Source organism: Xylocopa sonorina, chromosome 10 (assembly GCF_050948175.1).
Source record: "Xylocopa sonorina isolate GNS202 chromosome 10, iyXylSono1_principal, whole genome shotgun sequence".
Lineage (NCBI taxonomy): Eukaryota > Metazoa > Arthropoda > Insecta > Hymenoptera > Apidae > Xylocopa > Xylocopa sonorina.
Window position 1 is genome coordinate 8755722 of NC_135202.1, and position 14907 is coordinate 8770628.

Below are 14907 nucleotides of genomic sequence, written 5' to 3' on the forward strand. Positions count from 1 at the left end.
CTACTATTTTAAAAAGTTTATTTGATTCTCAACAATTGTCAATGTATGCACATGTGTGTGCTATTATTCAACCAAAAATTAGTATACATTTAATAATCAAAATGTCAATTGATATAGTAGAAGTATTAAAGCAACCAAAGATGACAAAGGTATGCGCACCAATGGTTAGATATAGCAAGTGAGTATATAAATTATTATATTAGTTTTATTTATTAAATGTATAACAATAACTTGAAGTACCTTTGTATAGATTACAATTTAGGACGTTGGTAAGACGGTACAATTGTGATATATGTTTCACACCTATGATCTTAGCCGATTCATTTGTACAATCTGAAAAAGCCAGGGAAAATGAATTTTCAACTATGGACATGGATAAACCACTAGTTGTTCAATTCGCTGCTAAGAATGTACATGATTTTCTTAATGCAGCAGAGATGGTTGCTCCGTGAGTTTTTATTGCAGTGTTAAATTCACCTTTAAATAGCGAATGATTATAGGTTTTCATATTTAATAAATCAACTTCTTTTGTATTAGGTACTGTAATGGAGTCGATTTGAATTGTGGTTGCCCTCAACGTTGGGCAATAAAAGAAGGATATGGTGCTGATTTGCTCAAAAAACCAAATCTTGTAAAAGATTTGGTATATCAAGTGAGAAATCGTATTTCGCATCCTTTTACAGTATCTGTAAAAATACGATTGTTAAAAGATATTCAAAAGACTATCCAATTTTGTAAAACTCTTGAGAAAGCTGGTGTTTCATTTCTTACTGTTCATGCCAGAACTCCGGAAATGAGGTGTGAACCGATTGATTTAGACAATTTAAAATTAGTAAGAGACAACGTGAAATTACCTCTTATTGCTAATGGAGATGTTAAAAATTTAGAAAGTGCAGAGAACTTGTACAGAGAAAGTAATTGTGATGCAGTGATGTCGGCAAGAGGTATCTTAACGAATCCGGCTCTCTTTTCTGGATATTCAGTTACGCCTCTTGATTGTATACAAGATTGGTTGGATATTACATCGACAATACCAACTCAGTTTATATATTTTCATCATCACCTAGTATTTATGTTAGAAAAATTACTTCCCAAAAAGCATAGGATATTCTTCAACAATTTACAGAATAAAACAACAGTATTAGAATTTCTAGAAGACACTTATGGCATAAAACCCAATAATAATCCTGAATTATATGAACCCACTAAATGCACTTTTAATATTCCAAGTATGAAATATAATAAATATATAGTAAGGGATGATGATAGTGATGACGATAATTTAAGTACTAATTTCTTAAGTGACATATTTGCAGAATCGTAATTCTACTTAATTATTTCTACACTTAAAGAACAATAAATATTTTTATAATCTTACTCTGCTAAGATACAAATATTTTATATATGTATTTTTTTTTATTTTTAAATAAATTAATGATACAACGACAGAGTTATAATTGATAGTATTGCTGAAAATTGGGAAAATTGGAAAAATTAATGCATATTAGGTTTAATTTATTTGATAAGTATCAATTTGAAGGATTTTTAATGAATTAGGGAAAAGGCTGCAGTAGCTTTTAATTATGAACACTAGGTGTGCTCAAATCGAATCGCAACAAATGTTATTATAACCGAAATTTTTCTAAATGTTGTCACACTGTTCATGTACGTGTGTTTATTATTATTTGAATCGCATTAGAAATGCATTCAATAAATTAAATATAAATAACAACATATAATATTTAATTGTTACGAAATGAAGTATCTTGAATTGAAGGCTTGTAACAGGTGGAGGTTAATTCATGATGGTAAGTTTTATAAACTTGATTAAAAGTTTATAATTATGAAGATCAATACATAAAAATTGTAAAAATCAATATCTCGGGCATTTGTTATATTTTACCATTTGAACATATTTTTATGCTTATTACGTTTTGTATTGTTAATGCCATATTAGATTTCATTATTAGATTATTAGTAGATTTACTTATATTATATGAAAAGCTTTAATTTTATGTTATTCTATCTAAGATTCGATCTTTGGCTCCTAGTCAAAGAGGTAAGCGTCCACTGCTAAGTGATGTATCCAATAATTTGGGGTTGACTCCAGTTGTGTCTCCAATTAGTCAACCAAAGAAAAAAGTTTGTCGTAATGTCAAAACAGTACAAATACCAGAGTACAAAGCAGTTACTCTTTCTGCTAATGATGTACAAGCGACGCAAGAAGTTATTTCCGAACATGCAAGTATTTTTATAAATTAAGTAAAAATATATTGTCTGTATATAGTGTAAAATCCAGAATTAAAGGATGTCAGTTTATTTTATTTAACATTGTTATAATCATGTTTTTATGATGTATAATTTAAAGTTTATATTTAATTTTTAGGAAGAGAGAGTAAAGAAACTACTTAGTAAACCGTTTAAAATACCAATTCCTGGTTACCAATTATCAGGTCGTTGTTTGGGTATACGTTTGTCTGGTCCTCGTAGACCTTTACATGATCCTGATGAAGCTAATGCACTTATAGTTTATTCACCCCCTGAGTTATCTGAACATGAAAAATTAAAAACAGATTCGTGAGTAGAAAGTATCTTATGTATTCTATGTATCTATGAATTTAGTATTGTAATAAATACATTTTCACTTCAGATGTGATCAGCTTGTGCACGTAGTAGTAGATCCTCTGCTATGTAACATTTTAAGACCTCATCAACGTGAAGGTGTGAAGTTTATGTATGAATGTGTAACAGGAAAACGAATAGAAGGTGCTTATGGATGTATTATGGCAGATGAAATGGGTCTTGGGAAGACTTTGCAATGCATAACTTTGCTGTGGACTCTTTTAAAACAAGGTAAATTAATGCTATCTTAATACTCGATATTAATAATCTCTAATACCCAACATTAAATTACTAGTTCTACTTTAAAGGGCCTGAAGCTAAACCACTTATAGAAAAAGCTATTATTGTTGCTCCGAGTTCACTAGTTAAGAATTGGTACAATGAGATCTTCAAATGGTTAAAAAATAGAGTTCAACCACTAGCTATCGATGGTGGAAACAAAGCAGATATAGACAAAAAACTCACTGGATTCATGAAAACTTATGGCCGCCGATGTGTAAATCCTATTTTAATAATCAGTTACGAAACTTTTCGCTTGCACGCGCATGTTCTTCATCAAGACGAAGTGGGACTTGTATTATGCGACGAAGGGCATCGCTTAAAAAATTCAGAAAATCAAACATATCAGGCACTTATAAATTTGAAAGCTAAAAGAAGGGTGTTGCTTAGTGGAACACCTATACAGAATGATTTACTGGAATATTTTTCACTTGTACATTTTGTTAATCAGGGATTATTAGGAACTGCTCAGGTATGTTGTGAAATTAGTGATATTTCAAAAAGAATATTTTTCAATCATTTATATTATTAAAATTTTATTCTTTAGGAATTTCGAAAAAAATTCGAAATACCAATTTTACGCGGTCAAGATGCAGGTGCAACAGATGCTGAACGCAAACTTGCTCAAGAACGTTTGACCGAATTGGTAACCATCGTGAACAAATGTCTTATTAGACGTACTAGTGCTTTACTTTCTAAATATTTACCTTTGAAATACGAATTAGTGGTTTGTATAAAAATGGGACAACTGCAAGCTGACCTTTATAAAAGTTTTATACAAAGTGATAGTATTAAAAGATCAATGGAAGGTTTGTTATAGAAAACTTGTTGCTACACTTGTAATCGCGTTAAAGTTAGTTAACGTGTATTCATTTTTTATTATAGAAGATTCTGAAAATTCCAAGAAAGGAAGAACTCTTTCCGCGCTTTCAGCAATTACACTTTTGAAAAAATTGTGTAACCATCCTGATTTAGTATATGACAAAATATTAGGAAAAAGTGAAGGATTTGAAAATGCTGCAAAATTAATACCAGCAAATTATAGTACCAAGTACGTAATTTTGTACACTTGTAAGCATTCTCTCTCTTTCTCTCTCTCTCTCTCTCTCTCTCCCTCTCTCTAGAATAATTTTTATATTTATAATTTTACTTATAGAGAAGTTCGGCCAGAATTATCTGGAAAACTAATGGTATTAGATTGTCTTTTGGCATCTATTAAAACAACGACGAATGACAAAATTGTGTTGGTGTCGAATTATACACAAACTCTTGACTTATTTGAAAAACTATGTCATAAACGTTCTTATAACTATGTCAGGCTGGATGGCACTATGACCATTAAAAAAAGATCAAAAGTGGTAGATAAATTTAACGACCCAGACAGCAACGATTTTATTTTCATGCTTAGTTCTAAAGCTGGAGGTTGTGGCTTGAATCTAATTGGTGCGAATCGTCTCGTCATGTTCGATCCTGACTGGAACCCTGCAAATGATGATCAAGCTATGGCTAGAGTATGGCGGGATGGCCAGAAAAAGCCCTGTTTTGTGTATCGTTTTCTTTGTGTATGTAAAAAAATAATTCTTATACCTAATTATTGTGGCGTTACGTCTTTATTTTAATACATTACAGACCGGCACTATCGAAGAGAAGATTTTTCAACGACAGGCACATAAAAAAGCATTAAGTTCAACGGTAGTAGATCAGGAAGAAGACGTTGCCAGACATTTTACGTTGAACGATTTACGTGACTTGTTTAAATTAGAGGAAAATACGGTATCGGATACCCACTCTAAGTAAGTTAAAATAATAAAAAAGTTATAAACATTTACATGAACAATTATTAATGATACGCTTCTTTTAACTCGTGTATTTAGGTTCAAATGTAAAAGGTGTATCAATGGAATAGAAGTAAAGGGACCATCTGAACAATCGGACTGCAATTCTGATTTATCAGATTGGAGGCATGCCCATAATCCACGAAATTTGCCAGACATACCATTACGACAATGCTGGTCAAGTGGAATTTCATTTGTCTTCCACCATCGTTCACACGAACAAGTTACATGAAATTCATAAATTTACAAATAAGGATATTTTTTGGCAATGTCATATTTTCATGACATTATTTAGATTTAAAGTTTGTATAAAGAAATGCACAATAAGAAATATATATTTGTTTAATAATAAAAGTTACATTATTATTCTACAATAACTATATAATATATAAATTTTAGTTTATAAAGGACCATTCATACTCATTGAAAATTTTTATACACGTAATATCTTGCAAGTTACTATTTTTTGTTGTACTAGCAATATAATTAAAAAAATATACGACTAATAGTACTATTAATTGAAGTGTATTAATTGAAATGTGATTAGAATAGAAAAAAAGTAGAATATTTGAAAAGACGTTTCGCCTTGTTGGTAGAAAGTTTATAAGACACGGGGCAATTTGGAGAAGCCTGTGTAGAGAAAAATGAAAAGTAAGACGGAATGTTTTCGATACGAGTAATAAATCTGTAAGCTCGCTTTCAGACGAGTTGTGCGTAGAAAAGCAAGGGTCACGAAGACTTAAGGAATTTGCTCCACATAAACAGAAGCAATAAAGAAAAGTAGGGAAGTGAGAGGAAATCAGAGTGGGGGAATGCAAATAATGGAGAAGGGAACACGTGATCGTCGAAGAGAGGCTCTGATTGGTGGGATGGGATCAGCGTTCCTTTCCCTCCCAGCTTGGTACCGTTCGCTCGCCCTTCTTCCGAGGTTTCGTGCAGCTGCCCGCTCAGAATAGTTCCAGATGTGGCCATGTTTAGTTTGATCTTTGAAGTTTTCGCTCATCGTCTCATAATTGATACATTTTTATACAATCTGCTGACATAGTAGTACGCTCTGTCCGACCATCGTACTTTTCGCCTGCCTGCGACTAGTCTCGTTCATAATACATATGTTCTTCTTTTGCTGAGATAAATCTCTAACGCGGAAGTACATAACGAGAGACGTATACGCTGTCATCCATCCAGGAGAGACAGGAATCGCGACGAGTCCGTGGATTTAATTCTTTTTTTGACAAAATTCTATCGCGCTAATAACAGACGCGCGTCCGATTAACTCGCAGTTGTTTTTAACACGCAAGGCGAGATCGATTCGTCGCTCCCTTTCTCTATCTCTCTCTCTCCCAATAATTTTCAACCCAGAAAAGAGCGCTGTTATTATATTACGGGACCGGATTCGTTAAAGTGGAAGCTACGCCGCCGCCTTTACCGATAACGTATTCTACGCACGAGGCTTAAATTCGTCTACTCGGAAACACGCTTTTCCTATTTTTGTTCAATTACGGGCTGCGTATTAGAGATTACGCTCGCGTATTTCATATTTCGTACTAATTTAATTATCTTGCATTCTCGCAACTCGATGCATCACAACCATATCGGAAAGAGATTATAAAACGCCCACGAGCTAATCGTCGGTCAGCCATATGCCACGTCAAGCAAGAATGACGTTGCAGTGGTAAGATCGCGCCATTTAACGATATTTGATAGCCAAGGAGACGGGAGACAGTGAAATCTATACTTCACCGAAGTATCCAAAGTGCAATAATAGTATCCCGGATAAAGCAAAGAATAAAAACGACTTTAGTTACGAGATAGCCTGTTGTGTATAGGCGAGAAGATTATTCGAGAGAAAAGGACAGGGGCGTAACAAAGGCCGGGGGAAAAAGGGCAGAAAACGTTAATAAAAGCTAATAGATTTGGTTGTTGGTGCGCGCATGCGCGCAAGAGAGAAAGAGAAACGGAGAGATACATGAAATACATTCTGTAGGCTAATTTGTGTCCTGTAACAAGTATTTTCAAAATTTCAAATGCTAGAATTCAGGCACGCGATTATTTCGCAAGCAAAGAGCCATCGAGTGTGGTCGCGTCAATCGATCGAATGATCATCGTCGGGCCACAGTGCTATATCATACGGTACAAAACACGATCGATCGGGACAAAACAATGGCATTAGAGAGTGTTTCCGCGGCTGAGACTCTAATCCAAAGGTTTGCCTCCACATTTTTTATTCACCAACAAAGCAGTCGAAATTTTATGACTGTTACTACCACTCACGTTACACGTTGACCCCCCTCTCCGGAAGCTCCGTGCTGTCCCCCGCTTTCGTTCGGTATATACCATTGGCACTGTGAGAAAACAACTAAATAACGAACCCATTATTATATACTCTGTTCGGATACATGTAACTTGATTATTTTTCTCTCTCGTGTCTTCTTATGGTTCTTCATTGCTCTGAAATTAAGCCAGCTACTTTATAGAATTACCAATCGTTTCGACGATAGAGTGCCTTGGCACCATTCATAGGGTCAAGGTCATTTTCGTCATCAAGAAATTGTTTCAATTATTTCCATAAATAGGAAGTAGTATAAAAAGTGAATGCCATTTTTATTTACAAGTCCAATGAAAAATGTTACTACCTAGATGCCAATAGATATTGAAACTAAGCAATAATACAAAGACCACTTAGCTTCTTAATGATTCATAGCTGCGTGTATATAAATATTCGTGCTACCGTATATTCATGTAGTTATGCCTGAGCATAACTACAAAGCTGTGAATCTAACGATGCAATTTTAGGAGCATGAAGAATTAAGAGTATAAATTTATCTTTTAGATCCAAGTTGCACATGTATCTAAAAAAATATGCACGTGATCTTCGGGGAGTAGGACAGACATACATACATACATACATACATATGGTATATTTACACAGAGACTCATACACACACACACACACATACACACACTCAGAGTACATTTATACACGTACGTGTGATATGCTCTGGCATATATAGTCAGATACATACATACACATGTGTACCGTATCGTACATACATATATATGCACGTGAATGAATGAGACAAACGAGGTCTACACGCGAAGAAATTCTGACGCTACGATATCAAAAAATGTTGTACGCACTGTTAGCAATGCTGTAACGATGACAATGAGATATGCTGTAAAAATAATGTGTTATTCTATATCGATGTTTTACGTTCACGCTATCGCATCGATGATGATGAATTATGATAGTTGTTGATGATGATAATGATGCTAATAATGAACGGAATTTGTGGGTAAGGATATTCCAATTTATTATTTACCTACATGATATGCAGATGGTGCGTTTTTACTGTGCTAATTTAACAAATTTGTAGTGCCTATAATTACTTCTACTATTTATATTTGTACATTCATTGTAAATATGGGAGTGGTTATACGCTTTATTGTATATGGGTTTTTCTTCTCTATATTGAAATTTTGTGCTTTTATGGATTGCGCGATTCAACATAGAAACATCATCATATCTCATATCTCTGAGAGGGGTACAATTCTTTAAGTAGATTACAGGCGGAAGAGGCATCGAGAAAACGATTATTTTCCAACCATATGTTACATTGACTATGTGTTTCGAAGTTGTATCGATCGATGCTTACTGTGCTACAACGTGTCGCTTAGTCGACTCCCAAAGCAGCTAATGTTTTCAGGTCAACTAGTAGCGGAAGCTCCTTTCAGCTATACTCTGTTCGATCAAAGTTCGATGTTCTTTTATTCAGCATTCAACCTGCGATGTATTTAATGACCATTGCCGATAATGTCCTTGACAGCTTTTACAAGCACAGACTAATTTTCCTATGATAACTTCTTGTTTACTTTAGCGAAGAACTGCATTTTGCGTTTCTTCTTTAAGTACTTATACATGATGATGATGATGATGATGATGATGATGATGATGATAATGATAATGATGATGGTATTAAGGTGAAATAAAAATGCATATTCTCAATTTTGCTTCTGAGAATAAAATGGATATAAAAATAGCAGTCCTAGAAAGTGCAAAAGATATTTAAGATGATTACATCTACATAATTTAGCTCATTCACATTTTTAACTTAATGTTACAAAATAAATTTCTTTACGTATAGAGTTACTTGAAATGCCTATTTTAACAATTAGGAGAAAATCTTAATTGATACTATAACTTAAATATAGCATTTGTCATCATTACAAGCATTGAATGCTTCATACTTTTGTCCTTTATAAGAATAATTGTACGATACTATATTAACACAAAATATACAAAAGACAAACATAATGAATGTATTGAACATTCTTGGCTAATAATATATTTTTTCTGTGTGTGTAGTAATAATGATAATGACTTAGAAGATGGGGAAATTCCATCCGATGAAGACGATGAACCTATGCCACCACCAGCAAACGATGATGTTAATAAAAATGTATCGAAAACAGATATACCAAAAAACAAAAATTTTGATTCTAAGTTTAACAAGAACAAAAAATCAAGCGTTCAAGGGAGTAGCAAGCATGACAGATTTCTAAAGTACAAAAGCCCAACAGAAGATTGGGCAGGAGATGTAGAGAAAGCAATTAGGGCAGCTTTAGAGGAAGACGGTGCTAGGAATCAGGATTCTAAGTCTAAGAGTAAAAATAGTAGGAATAAAAGTAGGAAAAGGATACGGGATGAAAGAGATGAAGATCGTAATAAAGATCAAAAGGTTTTGTAATAAATAATGTTGTCAGTAAATATTGAATTAATTTGTACAATGCTTTACTTAGGCTCATTATGATTACATGATTTACAGAGACGAAAGGTGAGCGATGATGAGAATGTTAATGAAGACGAGGATGAAATGTTATTCGTCAGGGGTGCTTCACCTGTTAGAAAAGACTCGCAAGAGAATAGTTCTCCAAGACATACAAATGAGCATGAAAATTTTGATAGTAATTCAGATTATGATGATAGGCCTAATATTAATCGTCATAGAGATAATGATAATAAACGTAGCAACACCAGAGGAGGAGGAGGAGGTACAGTAATATATCAACTTTATCTAATATCTATTAGTTATTTTATTCATTAGTAACGATAAATGATGATTCTATCACATAGGACGTAGAGGTGGTAAGAATGAACGCGGGGGCAAGAATAAAACACGTGGTCAAATGCGAAATGATAGAAACGGACGAAGAAATCAAAATAATGACCATAGTCAAGATCCAGATGCTATTTGCGTCTATTACATGCAAGGGAAATGCCATAGAGGAGATGATTGTCCTTTTTCGCACAATGCTTTACCACCCAGAAAGATGGAGCTATGTAAATTTTACCTTATGGATTGTTGTGCGAAGAGAGATAAATGCCTTTACATGCATCATGATTTTCCATGTAAATTTTTCCATACAGGATTAAAATGTAATCAAGGAGAAAATTGTAAATTTTCCCATCAACCTTTAAACGAACAGGTAATTACAGGGTACCATAGTTTCTTAAATATACATTTTTTCAAGTATGTAATGTAATTTAGAGAAATTTGTATTAAGTAAAACACTTGTTCAGGTGAAGGGAATCCTATTAAAACACTTAGAAACCGCACCAAAAGAGATTCTTGGAGATTTTCCGCGTTTAAGTAGAGAAGGAGCAATGTTGATGATAAATAATACGGCAAGAGCATTAGCACAAGGCCAGGAAGTAACAAATCAGAAAATTCCAAGCCTTTTCGAGCTAAATGTACCTGCACCGACTAATACGATGGAGAAAAATAATGAAAAGGAAGAAAAAGGTATATATTAATATATATTCACATATTCCTCCTAAAGTTAATTTTATATATACTAACAATATATTTTCTAAATTTTCTATAGAAGACCAAACACAACAACAGAAGAACGTTAGAGAAAGAAAACCGTCGGGTAAGAAAACTCGATGGGGTTCAGATGAAGACAGGGTTCCATATGAACAAATCATGCTATTACAATCAGCCAATGAGTTTGGTCTACAAATTCCTAATGCTGCGTTGGGTTTGGCAACTCAACAACAGCTGCATCAAAAACCGCTAATACCACAATCTATGCCAAATATGGATTTTTATACTGAAGCTAATAATATTGAATCAAATAAAACCAATTTACATAAGGTCAGAGATAGAGAAGATTTTACAAAAGATGTAGAGGAAGATGAAATTTTGGAGCAGGTATAAATAATTGTTTTATTTCATACAGCAAATCTTTGTCAAAAACTCCAACATTATATAATTTTTCTTATCTTCAGGCAAAAAAGAAAGATACATCAATCCTTGAAAATTCAAAAGATATAGATTTAAGGCAATTATTAAAAGTAAAGAAGCCTCCGCCAGTTGTTAGCATAGCCGATGAAGTAGCAAATCTTACTAAATCTAAGTTTGACGAAGAAAGTGATCAGGACGAAGAGACAGATCTAGTTATAGAAATGCCAACCGAAGATGACGATAAACAGAAAGATAAAGGTACAGAACTAAAAGGTAGGATCACTGTCGCTTATCGTGTAAAATGAAAATAAAAATAAAGAGGATAAAAGAAGAAATTGATCTAAATTGTTACAGAAACGAACACTGTACACGAAGAAAGCAATAATCATCGTGACACTTCTTCACCGTGTACACAAGAACAGGAAGTGCCGAGTCATTTACCGAAAAAGGCTCAGGAATTGTTCATGCGTATTCAGCAGCAACAACGAGCTGCTCAGGATAGTTTTAAAAATATAGAAGACGAATGTTCTCCGCGAAACACAGATAAAATATTAGCAGACTGGTACTCGGACGATGAAGACGATGACGACGACGATGAAAGTGGAAATCTTACGATAGTTCTTTCCAATAAAGACACGTCGAAAGAGGAGAATGAATCCACAGAAAGAACGCAGAATGCTGTGATCAAAGAAGACTTTCAAAGCTCTACATCTACCATACCCCAACCAGCCGTTATTGTGGACAAACTTGGAGATTTGAGTAAAATAGACATTAGTGCCGAGGTATCTAAGTTACTATCGACATTAAAAGCACAGAGTACAACAACGGGTAAATCTGTACAACAAAATACCAGTACACAAGATTACCCGTTAAAAACTAAATCTTCACCGGATACAATATCATCTAATGAATCGAACGTTCATAATAAAATAGGGAATGCTACATCGTTTAATATATCGAATCAATTGACGAAGATTGAAAATGAAACATCGAGTCCGCGTTCCTCCCCTGGAACGAGCACTGCTCCTTTGTCCAGAGATCCCCGCATGTCTCGAGATCCCAGACAACGTAGAGATGAACAGAAGTCAAGCAGTCCAAGTACGATGGACAGTAAAAAAGAATCCAAACATCTTAGATTGGAAACAAGCATCTATAGTTCTGGTATTACTGCTGTCGATACTAATATGGACACAGACCTACGAACTAAAACGGATCAAGATCTTAGAAGAAAAGATATGGACTTTAGGCAACAATTTCAAACTGGGTTTGGAGATACAGATTTACGAGTTGTCGGAGCAGGGTTTACCGATTCATCCACGAAATCTGATGTTGATTTACGTCAAATGTTACCCTTCAAACCGGCACCGTCACACGTACCATGCACAGAAATCGACGCGAGCATTTCTTCGCACCCACCGATGACGTATAAAGTGTACGTCGTTGATATACCAAGACCGGATTACACAGGTCTTAAACTCAGCAAAAATGACGCACAGGTGAAGTACGACCCACGGTTACGAAAGATTTTCAGAATCGGTAAAGTGGAACTGGCCGATTCCCCCATGTCCCCACCTCCGGTTAAACCAGCCACTCCCAAGTCACCTCCACAGATTCGATCTGATCCTCGTCGAAAAGCTCTCGAAGCTTCCAATTTATCTTCTCAAAACGTAAATGCTTCCATGATGAAAAGTGTACAGCAATCGCCCATAGAAATGGGCTCGAATATGGGAATGGGTCCTGGTGGAATGTCTGTCCCGCAGGGTATGCCTGGGCCACAAGGTATGCCAGGTGGGCAAGCCATGATGCCTATGGGTCCAAATCCGATGCTCGGGAATATGGGTCCAATGGGACCCATGATGAATTCACCTATGGGCCCTCAAAATATACCACCAATGGGTATGTCGGGAATGTCCAACATACCTCCGGGTATGCCTATGAACGGACCAGTTGTGTCTCAGAATCAGATGAACTTTGATCCGCGTTTCAACATTCAGCGTAACAACGGGGCAGGTTTATTAGGTCCAGCACCTGGCGTAGGCTTTGGGCCGGATGTTAATTCTTCGTATGATGGCGCGCCAACGTACTCCGGTGGTAATTTTAACAATTTTAGTCCTGGTCCTGGTCCTGGTCCTGGTCCTGGTCCTGGTCCGGTACCACCAGATTCTGATATGATGGGGTTCAATCCAAACGGCCCGAATCCAAGCTTCGGTATGGACGGGCCTGAATGGAGTGGAACAAACCAAAATAGACGTGGCGGGCGAATTAGGCGACGGAATCGAAATAGGACCAATATTGTGACTAACAATTAATGGCAATAAGCAATTTCGTGTAGGTACATAATCGAAGTACCTGGTGATAGTTTTCATTCTAATTTAAATTTGTACAGCATGCATTAATGATGCATTGATTTTATGGTGGTCCAGATCTTATTGTTTTTTGATCATGTCAATTGTACATGGTGTCAAATGCTCGCTAATAATTAAATATCAGGAAAGAAAGGAAAATAGATATTTAAGCAAACAAAAAAAAGGAATTATTAAAAATGTACATGAATTACATGCTACTTTCAAGCATTTCTTTGTATGAAGTCTATATGTACCAGTGAATATGGTGTGAGTAATGCTCATAATTACATGACGCTCTATATTTTATTTAAAAAATATAAATAATATTCTACATGCACAGAAGCATACAAAATATAACTATTACACGATGGATAATAACAAAATTAAATTTTGAGCGAAAATATGTATCTGTATATATTGAAATAATCTTCATCCATTTGAAAAGACATTTAACACATAAGATATGGTGAATGAAAAATCGTTTGATTACACTGAATGATTTATATATCTTTTTTTATGTCTTCCATGTGTATTGTAAATAACGCAAATATATACATATATATATACATATATAGGAAGAGAGATGCAAATATATATTTATATATATATGGTTTATATGCTCGCGGTAATTTTTGCTTCTAGGATGCATATATTAGTTTTATTAAATTATGTTTATGTAACAGTACGAGTACAACACAAATTAACAATTGAACGGCCTAAGGCCTATTATCATCGCAAATTGAAATACCAATAAAATGACACAGTACATAATCCAGTACGAAAATGCAATATTTTGTAAAGAAAATTAATTAATGTATTTATAAGAATTTTGAAAACAATTGTACATGAACATACTTTTTTACTTGCATTAAGGGAGGTATAAATATATATCAAAACATTTTTTCATTTAACAATTTTAGGGACTCCAGATTAAAAAAATATTCAAATAGATATGAATTCTATAATATAATCATCTAGATTTTACAATATTAGAAAGGATTTTTACCCGATGATTGCAATTATCGATAATTATTGATTTTAAATACATTTCTCTGTTCTAAAACGTAGATCAAAAAATACTTTCTCTTTGAGAAATATCATTAGAAACAGAGCATATGTTTAAATTTAGAGAATCGTTCAGTCATTACCTAGTGTTAATTTATCAATATTTTTCTTTATTATTATTATTATTATTATTATTACTATTATTATCATTACTATTACTATTATTATTATCATTACTATTATTATTACTATTACTGCTATTATTATTCCTATGAAGCTAAAAAGTGAAAATTACATTTGTAAAAAATAAAGTTTACTATAGTCTAGTAAAACTTTTTCTTTGTACATTTCAATTATTCTAATACGTTTCTTTATTGTTCCTTGTAACAATGCAAATAATGGTTGTATTCCCCTATTCTGTACCTTTTTTAAAAACAAAATATTTAAACATAGATATAAAAAATGACAAAGTTTATACAATATATAACTCCTGTAAGAAATTGTACTTTCATTTGACTATATAATTCAATTGTTACATATTCTTATCTAGCTGTTATTATTATTGTTGCTGTTGTT

The 14907-nt window shown here is 34.0% G+C and overlaps 2 protein-coding genes across 5 annotated transcripts; both read left to right on the plus strand.

Annotated features, from left to right (window-relative positions):
- Positions 1 to 97: 97 nt before the first annotated feature.
- Okr (DNA repair and recombination protein RAD54-like okr) lies at positions 98 to 5105 on the plus strand. 2 transcript variants are annotated; one of them, XM_076902519.1, is made up of 12 exons: positions 98 to 178; positions 251 to 448; positions 538 to 652; positions 2032 to 2245; positions 2391 to 2577; positions 2651 to 2853; positions 2931 to 3373; positions 3449 to 3710; positions 3787 to 3952; positions 4058 to 4463; positions 4531 to 4694; positions 4776 to 5090. In XM_076902519.1, the coding sequence occupies exons 1-12, from the start codon at positions 102 to 104 to the stop codon at positions 4966 to 4968; spliced, it is 2628 nt and encodes an 875-aa protein (XP_076758634.1). In that variant the 5' UTR covers positions 98 to 101; the 3' UTR covers positions 4969 to 5090. The 2 variants fall into 2 exon arrangements, with proteins under 2 accessions (XP_076758634.1, XP_076758633.1); XM_076902518.1 differs by lacking the exons at positions 98 to 178; positions 251 to 448; positions 538 to 652 and adding an exon at positions 1601 to 1808 and having other exon boundaries at positions 4776 to 5105.
- A 1699-nt stretch (positions 5106 to 6804) lies between these two features.
- Positions 6805 to 14094, plus strand: Su(sable) (suppressor of sable). 3 transcript variants are annotated; one of them, XM_076902512.1, is made up of 8 exons: positions 6805 to 6940; positions 9100 to 9472; positions 9560 to 9785; positions 9868 to 10220; positions 10315 to 10537; positions 10620 to 10948; positions 11026 to 11254; positions 11336 to 14094. In XM_076902512.1, exons 1-8 carry the CDS (start codon positions 6897 to 6899, stop codon positions 13288 to 13290), a joined length of 3732 nt encoding a protein of 1243 aa, XP_076758627.1. In that variant the 5' UTR covers positions 6805 to 6896; the 3' UTR covers positions 13291 to 14094. The 3 variants fall into 3 exon arrangements, with proteins under 3 accessions (XP_076758627.1, XP_076758629.1, XP_076758628.1); XM_076902514.1 differs by having other exon boundaries at positions 11026 to 11239; XM_076902513.1 differs by lacking the exon at positions 6805 to 6940 and adding an exon at positions 7730 to 8029.
- Positions 14095 to 14907: the final 813 nt, after the last annotated feature.